A 16,230-nucleotide genomic window follows, 5' to 3' on the forward strand; every position below is an offset into this window, starting at 1 on the left:
GCCTGAAGAGAACATGTAAATTTCCACATTAATTGATGATATGGGGCTGCATGTCAGGTAAAGGCACTGGGGAGATGGCTGTCATTACATCATCAATAAATGCACAAGTTTACGTTGATATTTTGGACACTTTTCTTATCCCATCAATTGAAAGGATGTTTGGGGATGATATCATTTTTCAAGATGATAATGCATCTTGCCATAGAGCAAAAACTGTGAAAACATTCCTTGCAAAAAGACACATAGGGTCAATGTCATGGCCTGCAAATAGTCCGGATCTTAATCCAATTGAAAATCTTTGGTGGAAGTTGAAGAAAATGGTCTATGACAAGGCTCCAACCTGCAAAGCTGATCTGGCAACAGCAATCAGAGAAAGTTGGAGCCAGATTGATGAAGAGTACTGTTTGTCACTCATTAAGTCCATGCCTCAGAGACTGCAAGCTGTTATAAAAGCCAGAGGTGGTGCAACAAAATACTAGTGATGTGTTGGAGCGTTCTTTTGTTTTTCAGGATTCCATAATTTTTTCCTCAGAATTGAGTGATTCCATATTTTTTTCCCTCTGCTTGGTGTAAAAAAGTAACCGTTACTGACTGCCACAATTTTTTTTTCTTGATTTCTTATAGTGTTTCTTAAAGCCAGAAAGTTGCCATTTGAAATGTTTAGTTTTGTGTCATGTCTGTGATCTTTTTTTTCTACAATATTAAACAACTGAATGAACATCCTCCGAGGCCGGTGATTCCATAATTTTTGCCAGGGGTTGTATATTCTCCCAGCGTTTCACAGGCTGGTCTAAATGTTGTGCGGCAAACATTAAGCGAGCTTCATCATACTTTTTTTTTTTTTCAGCAATGGAGTCTTGTTGGTGAGCGTGCATACAGGTCATGGTGGCTGAGTGTGGTATTTATTTATTTTTTTAAACAATTGTAACTACTAATTCCAGGTCTTTCTGAAGCTCTCCACAATGGACCTTAGCTCATGGACAACTCTTGTGATGATTCTTTTTGTAAAGCATGTGGTTGTGGCCAGTTTATGGTGAAATGATGTTCTTTCCACTTCTAGATTATGGCCTCAACAGTAGTCACTGGAACATTCAGAAGTTTAAAAATTCTTCTGTAACCAATGCCATCAGTATGCTTTGCATCAATAAGGTTGTGAAGATCTTGAGAGAGCTCTTTGCTTTTACTCATCTTGAGATGTTTCTTGTGTGACACCTTGGCAATGAGACACCTTTTTATAGGCCATCATTTGGGACTTAACCAGCTACTATTAATTTGTGCTGACAAGGGGCAGGATTGCTTTCTAATTACTGATAGATTTCAGCTGGTGTCTTGGCTTTCCATGTCTTTTTGCACGTCCCTTTCTTCAGGTCTTCAATGTTTTTTCCCTGTGTCATTTCACATAACTTAATTTATGGACATCTATGCTTTGATTTCTTTGTATGTGTGGATTACTTACTGTTACTGACATCTGGTGAAAATTTCATGTCAATAGCACCTTTAGAAATGTATTTTGTGAGAAAATTGGTGACATGTTCAGTACTTATTTTACCTGCTGTATCTGCATACATGCAGCTATTCTTTAACCCTTTCCTTTTTCTTTGATATGCCTTTTGTGCAGAACTTTACAGCCATGCCTGAAGTGCGAGATCTTTCTGATGCTTTGCCAGAAATGCCCATGGACCCCATAACTGGAGTCGGAGTAGTAGCATCCAGGAACAGAGCACCAACTGGATATGATGTGGTAAGTTGCTGTATTCAGAAAGATAAGATAATCCTTTCTTGTCCCACAATGGGGAAATTTGCATTGTTGCATCAACAAGGGATAAGTGACAACAGAGTGTATAAACAGGTACAGAAGAAAAAAGTACCATGCTTCAGACACCTGTGAGACACAAGACAGTGAGCACACACAATATTGCACATACAATAAACACAGTTGTTGCACACAGTAATTAATTAAATTTAAAAATGTCAGACAGATAGTTCAAGTGTGCTGTGTAGTCTACTGGGACAGTGCTGACTATGCAGTCTGACAGCGGCAGGAAGAAAGGACCTACGGTGCGTCTCCTTCACAGTGGGTGGAGCTGCCTGTCACTGAAGGAACTCTTCAGTGCTGTCAGATTATCCTCCATTGGGTGGTGCACATTCCTTGACATGGATGATGGCTCAGCTACCATCCTCCTCTCATCAGCACTGGATCAGGGTGGCACCCTAGAACAGCAGTCCTTCATAATCAGTTTGTCCAGTCTCCTTCTGTCCGGAGCAGAGATGCTGCTTCCCCAATAAACTACAACATAGGAAATTGTGGATGCCGCTAGTGATGTTATGCTCAACGAGGGCTCAACACCGTATACATCTTTCAAAGGAGAAGTGTCTCTGCAAGATGTTTCAATGCCTCACTTCACCTTGTGGAAAAATCATGTGACTCTCCAAATAAAGCTTCATTATGTCACATGCGTATCTACAACATGTCACCCAGATTTGAATTCAGGGTAGGAGTTAAAAGAAACCCATAGTGCTTATAAACGGCACAATGCCTCTGTACTTCATGGGTTTTTGAGAGGAGGAGAGTTTTGGAGTGTGTTGATTAGTATAGTTTCATCGATTGACAACCAGAGAGAGAGCGAGAGATTTAGGTCAGATTAACATTAGAGAAACCCTTGTACATGTATACACATAGATGTTCAGACAATATACATACTGATATACACACTTGCATGCATATACATGCTTGCACATATTAAGTACACAGAGAAAGATTAATAGGTTAGTTAGCAGATAGAACATTAGAAAGTGTTTGTGTGATAGTTTGTGTAGTGAGTGTTTGAGAGTGTGAGGAAAGGAGAGAGAGGGAGGATGGAGGCAGCTGTTTATCAAATGTCTGTGCCATGTTTACAGGTCTCCAAAACTGGAGAGGTAGAAAAAAAAAAGAGGAACAGACTCAAACATAACACTGCTGAAATGGTATTGCTTTTAAATAAAAACCCTCCCCATCATTTTGTACAACTATTTTCATTACATACAGCATTTTATGATGGCACAATCACATTATAACACAGGTATATTATTAATGTCTTTTAAATGAAAATATAGTCATAAATTTCAAGATGCACATAGAACCTTTATTATTAAATGTACATAACTGTACCTTACTGTTTCATGACATTTTGCCCTTAATTGCTGGGCTGGGAAAACTCCACGGAATTCCGCAGATTTCATCATGAGCGGGGGGGGGGGGGGGGGGGGGGGGGGGGGGGGGGGTTTGGCTTGTACTCTGTAATCGTGATCACCACCATGTTTGTAAAATGCCTATTGCAAAGCGTTCTTTTTTACGACATCGTGCAAGTTATAAATCTGCAGACATTGATCTGTATCTGTTATACTGATCAATGTCCGCAGATCCATGAAGTTCGATTGCTCCGCCACTAAATGCCACCACAGTACTGTAAAAAGACTTCAGGGGTGCTCCATGAACTCCAGAAGACCTAAGTCTCCTCAGGTACAGCCGGCTCTGGACCTTCTTATAAGGTGCAGCTGTATTGTCTGATCATTCCAGTTTGTTGTTCAAGTGAACACCCAGGTATTTGTAAGAAGACAACGTCTCCATGTCCTTTCCCAGGATGCTCACTGGTGCTGTTGGGGAGTGTTTATTCCTGTGGAAATCCACTACCAGCTCTTTAGTTCCTAGTTAGAGAGGAGTTCATCCTCCTCTCAGATGAGGCCTACAGTTGCAGATACTGTTCTCCATAGAGCTGCTTTCTCTGCTGCCAGCGTGACCCGGACCCAGATAAGTGGTTGAAAATAAATGAAGTGAATGAATGAATGTTGTCCATAAAATTTGGACAGTTAAATTTCCTTTTTATTTATGCTGAAAAGCCTTGTCAGTGGGAGAGTGCAGTTGTTAGGATTTTGCTGATGAAAAGTTGGCACATGTGTTTTGCAGCTCCTGTGAGTCTGTCGAGTTTTGGCATGTTCACATGTGAGGTAAAGGGTTCTTGGTAAAAAAAACAAAAAAAAAACAGTCTAGTCATTTTTCCATCTTTCAGTCCAGGTGTGGGACCATGTAAATGGCTGAAATGGACTGTATTCATATAGTGCTTTTTCATCTGAATCAGAAGCTCAGAGTGTTTTACGTTGTTGACCTGTTCACACACTGATGTCAGGGTTCTGCCATGCAAGACACTCGCTACAAACTGGGAGTAAATTGGGGATTAAGGACCTTGGCCAAAGACCCTTTGTGATTTTCCAGCCTGATGGGGGTTTGAACTAAGGATTCTCTGATGTTAAGCCTTTCCATGAGACAGTCATCTACCCAAATAACAAATATGTGCAAATACTTATAAACCAATTGTATTTCTCTAGTGATCACAGCTTAATGACCAAAAGTCAGTTAAAGTAAGAAAACGTGATTGCTGTGTGATGCAGTACTTCTCACCAGTAATCGTCCAGTGTCTAATTTGCTGTCTGAACACGTCCCTTTTTTTCAGTTTATGAATCTCTGTTTTAATGATCTTTTTTGTTGAAGAGCTTGACCCTGAGAAATAAGAAATGTTGAAGATGCTACGCCATCTTAACTGAAGAAGTCATTTGAATGAATGGAGTAATTTCTTGAAGACCAACAAGAAGTCCGGGTTCTAACATCTTGTTATCTCCTTGGATGACTAAGAACCTTCATCTACAGATGATAATTAAGAACTAAAAAGTATATAATTGCTAGATGGCTTCTCAAGGGCTCCCCCCCACCCCATTCATTTTCTTAACTTGCTTCCTGATCCCAACCCAGCACTCACTGGGCAAATGCAGTTTAATTACAGCTTGTACCTTTGGGCCATTGTATTGCTTACAATGACTCTGGTGAGGTGCTGGTCTAGTGGTTAAGCAGTGAGCTTGAGACCACAGGATCCTCTGTTCAAGCCCCCGTCTGGCCGGAAGATCACTATGGGCAAGGTCTTTAATCCCCAAGTTGTGTATTGAGCATCTTGCATGGCAGCGCTCTGACATTGGTGTGTGAATGGATGAATGTGAGGCATCACTGTAAAGTGCTTTGAGTTTCTGATGTAGATGGAAAAGCACTACATAAATGCAGTCTATTTACCATTACTTAGTACCACTGGTCACAGTGTTTCAAGTAACATTGGAGAGATGTGGTTGATGGCTTTCACTCAGGCTACCCAGGTGTGCTACTTTTCAAGCACACGTTCATCCTTCTGTTCTCTGCTGCCCCACAGCACGTTTGTCCAGCCCAGCAGCTGTCTTCCTCCTGTGACAGTTCAGATCTTCACTCTGATAGATTTAGTTATTGCGCTAGCTTGCTCAGTTTGATGACCCGTCCATCCACATTGTATTATTTAATTCCAGGTCTCCACAACAACAGATGGCCTGGATGCCGACCTGTGGAAAGATGGACTTTTCAAATCCAAGGTGACACGATACCTCTGCTTCACCAGGGTCTTCTCAAAAGAAAACGTAAGTCATCAGCACACATCACAGGCAAGCTATACCTCTAATGACATCTACTTTTTAACAAACACTTGGACTTCCTAGCATTTGAAATTTATTTATTCACACTTTTTTAAATATTTTATATTTTCTTCTTTTTCTGTTCTCTGTGCCTTTGCAGAGTCATTTAGGAAATGTTCTTGTGGACATGAAGCTGATTGACATCAAGGACACTCTTCCAGTGGGATTCATCCCAATCCAGGAGACTGTTGACACCCGTAAGATGCCAAATACAAAAGCACTGATGACTTGAGGTTCAGACGTGGGTAATCGCGGCTTCAGTGAGTAAAAGTCTGACCATGTATTGCTTCAGTCTGTGCACCTAACACAGGCAATTTCACTGATTACCTCATCTACCTGTCTGAAGAGTTGGACTAATTAGAATCAGCTGGTTTGAGGGGGTGGATGAAACAAATATATATGGTATGACTTGTACTCACAGAAGCTGGAGGTACCCACTTCTGTTGGCATTCTTCAACATTACAACAAATTCCCAATACCTCAATGTGTAGATACAATGGCTTTGACATCACATACTATGTAATTAATTCTGAACAGTCTTTAAACTTTCAGGTTCACCACAAATTCCATTCACATTTTCAGTTACGTTTGATCTGATGATGTAGGTTGCCATGAATAGTCTTGAAATTCCATGTCAAAGTGGAAATGGCATAAATTTTGCTCTGTAGGTTAGTTGGCCCAAGTTACAGAGGGGTGACAAAGGAAAAACCTGAATAAAGGAGTGGAGAAACCTAGTAAACACTATCGGTCTGGCATGACGCATCACTGACTGGTTTGGTGAGTAGGAAAATCATGAAGCTCATTTGTTAAGGGCAGATATCCACATAATTCTAACTCCAACTGCTGTCTCATAAAGCAGGTAGATCTGTAGAACAGAATTTGGACACCTAATATATCAACCTGGGCTCAGTTTTTGATTTGGTAGTAGTCTCCCTATAGTTTTACTGCTCGCAGCGTGTTTGAGGACAAGGAAATGTGCCATGCTGCCTTACTGTTGATGGTTGGAAAACGCACTGCACACATTGGGCCTCATGTATCAACGTTGCGTACGGTGATATTTGAGCGTATATGGGGTGTACGCCAAAATGGCTGCGCTACTTGGCATTTATCAATGTGGTCGTTGGCGTACGGTGCGCTGAAAATATACACCAAGTCGAGAGGTGGTGTAAATTATACACCAGAATGAACCAGCACTGGAATCCACATAAAAATGAAAATGATCAACATGATAAACAGTGCCATTATACAAATCAATGCATATGTTACATAAATAACACTTTCTTGATTATACTACATAATAATTAATACAAATCCCGCTTTTGCGGGATTGTTGGTCTGTCGAGCACGATCCATGGCCACAGCGCTGACCGCAAAGAAAGCGCTGCTCGCCTTTTTCTCCAGACTTCGAGCCTGGAGCCAGAGCAGCGCTGAGCTTAACTTTGTGTGGTGTGATCGTTTTAGACAATGAAACTGATAATTACAACTGTAGTGTTGTCATTCCCTTCGCCCGTGCTGCAATCAGGTTTTTTCTTCGTTTGTTAAAATAAAATAAAGAATTAAATTTAAAAAATAAAGAAATCTGAAAAATAAGGCGTGTCTTATTAATTGAGCTAGCAAATATCCACATGTCAAGAATTATTGACATGTGAAAAGAGAATAACACTTTTTTGATTATACTACAAAACAATTAATACGACGGCCGCTTTTGACGCTCTATTGGCACGCGTCGTGATTGGTGAAGTTCTTTTTCTTTGCCGTCTTCCTGGCTTCCATGTTGTGAAATGAGGGTGTGTCTGAAGCGGAGTCTGAATATTTATGGGCGTGTTCATTATAATTACGATTGTTTTCACCTGCCGCATTTATCAAGGTCACGTCGGGCGTACGCCGGAAATGGGCAAGTGCACACTGCTTGATACATGTCACGGCAACTTTGGTGTACTTCAAATTTACACCGGAAATTTACACCACAAGCACGCAGCGTTGATACATGAGGCCCATTGTCTTGTTCAATTCAATATATTTTGACAGCGCCAAAGCACAACACAAGTTGTCCCGAGGTTCTACATTTAGGGAATAACCCTGTTGTGTCTGATGATTTGTGGACGTTCGTGCTGGTTATAAGGTCGCAAATTTAGCTTTAAAAAGGAGTTTTAATTCAATTCTGTTGTTTGCACAGGTTGTTTTTCTGAAGGTAATTTGGTCGGTGAGGCTTACCATCGAGCCGAGGCAGCATCGCTCCAACAGCAGCCAGAGCGCAGAGTAATCCATCAAACGTGAAAATCCATCAAATGTGAAAGGATAATTTTGTATCAGAATCCACATCAATACTTTCGTATGGTAGCTTAAATTTAACTATTTCGGCAGCAGCGGCATGGAACTTTCTCTCGCTCTCAGCTAACAGCGCTAACAGCTAGCGGCATGCGCAGCCAGTGTGCGCAGCCGGTGTTTCTGTCAAATTGTGTGTCTCGTCGCATAAATCGACAGTTCTGCATCCCGACAATATTGTGCATGCTGGCGCATGTGCAGTTCCACAGAGGACAGGAATGACATTCGACAGAAATTACATCTCGTCAGAATAGCGGTCAGGGCTTGCCACCGTTACCCCGATATTATACGGTCTCAAATCTCACACGCTTAACCAATCAAATTCGCAGAAAAAAAATGCAAATGGATTAGAATAAGCTTTAATCACCCCTGGAGGGGAAGAACATTGTCAACAGTGGCAAGGGGAAAAACTTGTTTTAAAAGCGCACTCGAGCGATTGTGCTGATTTCCACAAACACTCCTTGTACCCACATGGCGCTCAGCGCTTCAGTGTAAATCTCAGACAGCTGTTGAAAAGTGACAAACAAGAGCTTCAGGTTTGCTCAGTGCGTTACTGACATTTCATTATTATTTTTACCCAAAGTTGTGAAATGTTTTCTCCAACATCTCTTCCTACCCATGTGTGATGCTAATGTTAGCTCATGCAGACTGGATTAACTGGATCAACGCTCATCAGTAAAATACTGTCCGAAGTAGCAGTAAGTTGTTGTAAAGATGTTTTGATCTTATTTAATAGCAGTCAGTAGTACCACTATGAGGAGAGATTGTTAGCTCATTTATAGAAAAATGCTTAGAAGGTAAATTATAATTTAATATTTGCAGAGTGAAATTCTAATCTTTCTTTAACGCTGCATGCTACCAGGGTTAGCACTTTTAGCAGCTATCAGTAGCGTGATCCGTTAGGTCCCATTAATGTGAGATTACTTAGAAAATAAGCAGCTCATAGCTTTTATTGACCATGAAAACCACTATGCAGCCCCCAAAATGTGATTTAATAAACACCTGAACTGAGGTTAGTCTGCTCGCTGGTTTGGACTCATATATGGACTCACACACCGAGTCACCCACTCTCCAAATCTTTATCCATTTTTGGGTTTGTCATGACGTAAGTAGAGCCAGTCATCTTCTACCGCCACAGCAACCTCTTGCACATCCTCCCTCAGCTCATCCATAAACCTCCTCTTTGCCCTTCTTCTTTTTTTGTCTGGCAGCTTCATCCTCTGTATAATTCTCCTGATATACCCCACATCCATCCTCTGCACATACCCAAGCATCTCAGTCTCACATGTCCATGTCATCACTCTGCCTCTTGTCTTTCTGTTGGCACCACCACCTCTAAGCTATATGACACATCTGATTGCACTACCATTTTATAAACTTTCCCTTTTACTCTTAGAGATACTCTTCTGTCACAGAATCCTTTTTTAGTCTTTAATATTCACAGTCTGTTGTAATGTGAGCTGTCGTCATGATTTTAGAAATATTTGAGTGTTATTGTTGTGTGTGTGTGTGTGTGTGTATATATATATATATATATATATATATATATATATATATATATATATATATATATATATATATATATATATATATATATATATATATATATATATATATTTCTGTGTGTGTGTGTTCCGGTGTCCTGTAGTGCAGGGCCAGGATCTGTCTTTGATGTTGTCAGTGCCTTGGATAGAGAGAGAAAGAGCAGAATCAATTGGCCGGAAATAACTGCACCTGAGGCATTAATTCACACCAGCAGTAAATCAACAGGGAAGCAAAGGGATTGCTAACGTGGTCACTGGCAGCGAGCCCTGTGCTTCACTAACAGACCCAGAATTTAGATGTAGTGAGGCAGAGACTTGTTTTGTTGCTAATAATGTGAATTAAAAGGAGAGGAAGCGTAGTTCCTGCTACAGAAATCTGCCCAGAAGCGATGTGACTTTGGTGCTGTGTGTCTGCCTCCTTTTCCATGTGCACAGAGGAGCCAGTCACGACCAGTGAGGAAACATGATGTCATGCTTTCAGATCACCAAGCTCGCTCAAATCCAGGGTTAATAAACTGGGAAAATCTTTTGGCTCACTGTAGATCTACGTGGAAATTTGATGTCCTCTGTGTCCCAGCTCCACGAGAGACTGACAAATTTGCCGATGGACAAAATATTTAAATGCTTTCCTCTGTAATTCAAAGTATGACACAGTGTGAGCACTTCTGGATGTGAACACGGAGAAAACTGACCACAAGTTGACAGCAACACATTAGATGTTCCGCTGTTTTCACTGAGAGACTGATGGGAAAATTATGGATTTATTTTATTTTTTTATCTTAACGAGGAGAAAACATGGACACTAATAAACGGATGATTTAACTGCAGAGTCACTTGGATTTGACAGGTTGCAACTTTTGAAGCTTCCCTGAGTGCCAGCGTTTTCTGCTGTAATATAACGCTGTGCAAAATGTTTCAGTAAAGTAAATTATTGTCGGTGTGATTAATATTGAAACCAGTGTTTCCAAATCCTGGCCCTTGGAACCCAAGTATGTCTTTACAGAGCATGAGGCCCATTGGGCCAGTGCTTATCTCTGCTTTCCGTGGCGTGAAGTGGATGTTCCATGAGTCCCCTTGGACAGGTGGCCAGTCAGTCGCAGTTTATTTCTTAGGCAAGGCCAGTACCCATTTGCTGCTGGGGGGACTGAGACCATGTCGATTAAGTGTCTTGTCCAAGGACACAAATGGTTAGTACAAGCAGTATTCAAATCCACGTCTACATATTGGCAGACCAGCTCCTTATCCACTCAGCTACCTGCTCTGTAAGTACTTAAGTACTTATGACCCAAAATACTGTCTATTTTCCATTTCTCCCTCTTCTAGCTGTACATAATGGGCCAAATCAGGTGTGTTCCATTGTTCAGCCAAACATTGACTGAACTATCAGTTTTATCAGTTAATATTCAATAATAGTAGTGTGGCATTCAGTCAGTGAGTTTGTCGATTTTGTGGAACAAACAGGTGTGAATCAGGTGTCCCCTATTTAAGGATGAAGCCAGCACCTGTTGAACATGCTTTTCTCTTTGAAAGCCTGAGAAAAATGGGACGTTCAAGACATTGTTCAGAAGAAGAGCGTGGTTTGATTAAAAAGTTGATTGGAGAGGGGAAAACTTATACGCAGGTGCAAAAAATTATAGGCTGTTCATCGACAATGATCTCCAACGTGTGGAAGAAAATGGAAAACCACCATCAAAATGGATAGAAGAATAACCAGAATGGCAAAGGCTCACCCATTGATCAGCTCCAGGATGATCAAAGACAGTCTGGAGTTACCTGTAAGTGCTGTGACAGTTAGAAGACGCCTGTGTGAAGCTAATTTATTTGCAAGAATCCCCCGCAAAGTCCCTCTGTTAAATAAAAGACAGAAGATGTGCAGAAGAGGTTGCAATTTGCCAAAGAACACATCAACTGGCCTAAAGAGAAATGGAGGAATATGTTGTGGACTGATGAGAGTAAAATTGTTCTTTTTGGGTCCAAGGGCTGCAGACAGTTTGTGAGACAACCCCCAAACTCTGAATTCTAGCCACAGTTCACAGTGAAGACAGTGAAGCGTGGTGGTGCAAGCATCATATGGGCATGTTTCTCCTACTATGGTGTTGGGCCTATATATCAGCATACTAGGTATCATGGATCAGTTTGGATATGTCAAAATACTTGAAGAGGTAATGTTGCCTTATGCTGTAGAGGACATGCCCTTGAAATGGGTGTTTCAACAAGACAATGACCCCAAGCACACTAGTAAATGAGGAAAATCTTGGTTCCAAACCAAGAAAATTAATGCCTCGCAGATTAATGCCTCGCAGGTTATCCAACTAAATACTAGTTTAGTGATTCACAGGATTACTAAAAAAGCAGTTTGAACATAATAGTTTTGAGTTTGTAGCATCAACAGCAGATGCTTGTATTATTGTGAACACCCCCTTTTCTACTTTTTTTACTAATAGCCCAATTTCATAGCCTTAAGAGTGTGCATATCATGAATGCTTGGTCTTGTTGGATTTGTGAGAATCTACTGAATCTACTGGTACCTTGTTTCCCATGTAACAATAAGAAATATACCGTATTTTCCGGACTATAAGTCGCACCGGAGTATAAGTCGCACCAGCCACTTTATCCATTATAAAGAAAAATAAACCATAAATAAGTCGCACCGGAGTATAAGTCGCACCAGCCACTTTATCCATTATAAAGAAAAATAAACCATAAATAAGGTCCACTGGACTATAAGTCCCATGGACATACAGGTATGTTAACATGAAAAGTTCAGATGATAATATTGTGACGGCTACCGTTTTTGGATGCATATTTCACCAGTCGCAACTTGTAATCTGCAGAGTATGATTTTCTTTTTGGTGGCATTTTTTCGGGCCTTCTCCGTTGTCTTGTTATGTTATCAGTAACGTTAAAATTTTTATTTTTCTATGGTAGTCAGAAGTCGCAGGAACAGTCACACAAGCCTCGAGTGCCCTCTCGTGAGCTGCATTTTACCTACGGATATGTTTGTATTTTGCGGACCACATTGCGAGCCGAACCATGCAGCGCCTACCTGCGCAGCTCATGACCTCCCAGCGGTGTCGATCCAGCTCCTTCCAAGTGGAGACGCTAATCCTCCGCCGTCGCTCAGTGCTCCCATGCAGCTCTCAGCGTCAACTCTGCTCACACTGATATCCAAGGGTTGAAGCTGTCTTGTTAGCCGTCCCGGAATAAACACCATGTTCGTCTGCTTCAAACGCTTTTCACAATCATCGACGCCAGCTCCTTCCAAGTGCACACGCTAATCCTCCGCCGTCGCTCACCCAATGCTCCCACGCAGCTCTCAGCGTCAACTTAAACACTCTGCTCACATTGATATCCAAGGGTTGAAGCTGTTCTGTTCCCCAAGCCGGAATAACAGCAAGCACCGTGTTCGTCAGCTTCACACGCTGTGGGTGAGGTGAGGAATACGCATCCAAAGTTCTGTTCTCTGATTGGTTATCGCGACCAGCGTGAACTATAGGATGGCCGTCATACTACAGTGCCCATGATGCATTGCATTTCCTTTTCCGGTGGCCATTTTAAAACATAGATCGACTCTGTCACGTAAAATTGTTTTGTTACAGTAAATTAATTGAGCTCCTACCAGTATATTTTTCATTTATAAGTCGCACCGAAGTATAGGTCGCACCCCCGGCCAAAACATGTAAAAAAGTGCGACTTATAGTCCGGAAAATACGGTACTCAAAACCTGGATTAAACGTTTTAGTCACATAGCACTACTATTATTCTGAACACTACTGTATCTGTCACTGGATACTTAGAGGTATTAGTAGACTGAATGCACAAGGAAAAATTTAATTCAGAATATTTCTTAGCAGCATCTTTATTTGTTTTATGTTTACAGAGGAGCAGGCCTTCAGGAAAAGGAGACTGTGTATCAAATTTATTCCACGGGATTCCACAGAGGCAGCTATTTGTGACATTCGCATCATGGGGCGGTCTAAGCAGGCACCTCCACAGTACACCTTTATAGGGTAAGTTTGTTGACATGAGATTTTGGGGCATTTGTTTTGGTTGTGGTCTTGTCAGTTTTTACAGTCAAAGTAAGTGTAAAAGTCATAAGATCCATCGCAACAGGTTGTGCAAACACTTTGTTGAAGATATGTACACTGGCCGAAATACTGAACCTTGTTTCTTGGGATGGGTATCGTTTGGGGCTGCAGCTATCAATTCAATTTCAATTTATTAATTTATATAGCACCAACTCACGACAAAGTCGCCTCAAGGCGCTTCACACAGTTCATAACACAAAGTAATTTAAAATCAAAATTAAAATGAAGAAAGGCACAATAAAAAGATAAAACACAGCAGAATAAAAAAATTACAAAGCAAAGATGAGAACAAATTAGATTAATGATAAGGTGGTCTAAAAAAGTGGGTCTTCAGTCTTGATTTAAAAGTCTCCACCGTGTCAGACTATCAAATATTTTTGGAACAGAGTATCCTATCAGTTTATTTTACCAATTAATCGAGTCAGCTGATTTTAAAAAAAAAAAAGTACTTTTGCATTTTTAAACAACGGTGTCAATAATGGTGGAGCTGTCCCTAAGCAGTGGTGCAATGGCACTGCGCCGTCATGTGGATTTTCAAATTTAGGGTGTTCCCTCTCCGTTTTATTTATTTTTTCATGTCATTATGAGTTTCAGATCTTTCCGGGACCATAAACACAGGTGGTCAGTGAAATCCTCAGTCAGCGGGCAGACTGTGTGTGAACGTGAACAGAGCCTGGGCTCTGGAGTGCAGATTTTCCACAAAAGCCGCATTGATAAATCTGATGTGCACCCAAAACTTTGATCGAATCCAAATAAAGGCATTTTTTGAATAGTTAAACTTGATTCACTTAAAATGCGTATCCTTTTATTTCATCTGTGAGGTGGAGAGCAGCTAAAGGACCAAAACACAACGGCATGTTTTTTTTTTTTTTTTTTTATACACGAACACACTGCTTCGCTTTAAATATGCAATACGTCTATTTCAGATGATTAGCGCAGACCCTCTTTCTTTTAATAGGCTTTAGATTTTAGGCCATGGAAGACTCTACTGAATGTTGGAGGCGATCTGCATCTGGATTGGCGGATGTCAGAAATCTCGGATTGCTCTTGTTTTACTCAGTGTGCTGCTTTGGAAGGTTATAGCTTCTGCTGCTACATTGATTAGCTCCTTACACCGGTTATGTACATGCTCCATGTCTTCTTTTCTGTTTTTTGTGTAAGTGTTACAGCACCATATACAGGCCTGATGTATATCCTAAAGCATTTACAGTGCCATCAACACTTTGGTGGTTGGGCGATGGTTATGTTTTCACCCCTGTTTGTTCATTTGTTTGTGAACAGCCTGTAACCCACAATTTTTTATATATTGTTATTCAATTTTTACAGAGGATTCATATCCTGATAGCCAAGAACTGATTAAATTTTCAGGTAGATAATGACTTTATTTGCCATTTGTAGTTGCATGCAGGGTTTGGGTACATTGGGATTCTTGTGCAACGTTCTCAAGTAAATAAATATAAAGGTATAAAAGAATAAAGATATAACCGTATAAAAAGGATACCTGGCGCACCTATATACACACACACACACACACTATACGAGGTCTGTTAGAAAAGTATCGTACTTTTTAATTTTTTTCAAAAACTATATGGATTTGATTCATATGTTTTTACGTCAGCCAAGCTTGAACCTTCATGCGCATGCGTGAATTTTTCCACGCCTGTCGGTTGCGTCATTCGCCTGTGGGCAGGCTTTGAGTGAGCACTGGTCCACCCCTCTCGTCGATGTTTCATTGCGAGGAAATGGCGGAATGACTTGGGCTTTTTTTTCCATCAGAACTTTTTCAGAAACTGTTAGAGACAGGCAGCTGGAAACCATTCGAAAAATCTATCTGGCTTTCGGTGAAAATTTTACAGGCTTCACAGAGAATAAGGAGTGTTACTACAGCTTTAAGGATGACCCACAATGGCGCCCCGCGCTCCGAGCCGCCATCGAGAAGCAAAAACCACCACATCATTTCTAAGCAGATGGCTGTGTGGAGCCGGGACCGTCGTGTGCAATTTATCTGGTTATCACAAGAGCTGGACATAAGCCATTTTCCGTCAGATTTCACTTTTAACAAGAGATTTTTGTCATGGAAAGCCGCATGAAGGCTTCGCGTGTCACGACCGATTCGCTGATGAAGCGAGACAAAGGAACACCTCCGTTTCGGAGTGTTAAAAGACAAGTTGGGACATGCCCAGCTCTCCACAATTTCTCTTATACTCATTCGACTGGTAAGCACTGAAAGCCAAAATAGGCATGTCCCAACTTGGTTTGGGCTCGGCTTTGCATTTCTGATGTTACAGTAGCAGCAGTCTGTGTTTTTTTCTCTTGTTGGAAAATTCACAAACTGGTGCAGTTTCGGTTTGTATTTCCTGAGACTGCAGTGATTAAAGTCATCAAGGATGATAAAAGCACTGTTAGGATGAGGTTTTTTTTTTTATTTTTTTTCATATCCATTTATCATGTTGTACAGTTTGTTCAGTGCATTTTCCTCTCCAGTAATGTGGGGTTGGGACATACACCACACTCACAATGATATAATGCAGTTCTCTGGGTAAATAGAACGGGCTGCACTTGAAAGTCAAATATTCCACATCTTCAGAGTAGAACTGTGAAATAACTTGGCAGTCTATGCATCAGGATTTCTTTATCATGATAGCTGTTCCCCCTTCGCGGGTTTTACCACTCATCACATCACGGGAGGCCCTGAACATGGTGTAGCCTGCCGGGTCTTATGGGCTCATCCGGTATATTCTCACCAAGCCACT

At 41.1% G+C, this 16,230-nt stretch overlaps 1 protein-coding gene across 2 annotated transcripts in view; it reads left to right on the top strand.

Moving 5' to 3' along the window:
- mvb12ba (multivesicular body subunit 12Ba) overlaps positions 1-16,230 on the top strand; it is a 50,907-nt gene that overhangs the window by 10,156 nt on the left and 24,521 nt on the right. For both annotated transcript variants that reach the window (XM_034192104.1, XM_034192103.1), the window contains exons 2-5: positions 1,619-1,741; positions 5,359-5,466; positions 5,621-5,717; positions 13,270-13,399. In XM_034192104.1, coding sequence (XP_034047995.1) covers positions 1,631-1,741; positions 5,359-5,466; positions 5,621-5,717; positions 13,270-13,399 — 446 coding nt within the window. In that variant the 5' untranslated portion in view covers positions 1,619-1,630. The remainder of the gene's footprint in view (positions 1-1,618; positions 1,742-5,358; positions 5,467-5,620; positions 5,718-13,269; positions 13,400-16,230) is intronic.

The sequence above is a fragment of the Thalassophryne amazonica genome, chromosome 17, assembly GCF_902500255.1.
Source record: "Thalassophryne amazonica chromosome 17, fThaAma1.1, whole genome shotgun sequence".
NCBI lineage: Eukaryota > Metazoa > Chordata > Actinopteri > Batrachoidiformes > Batrachoididae > Thalassophryne > Thalassophryne amazonica.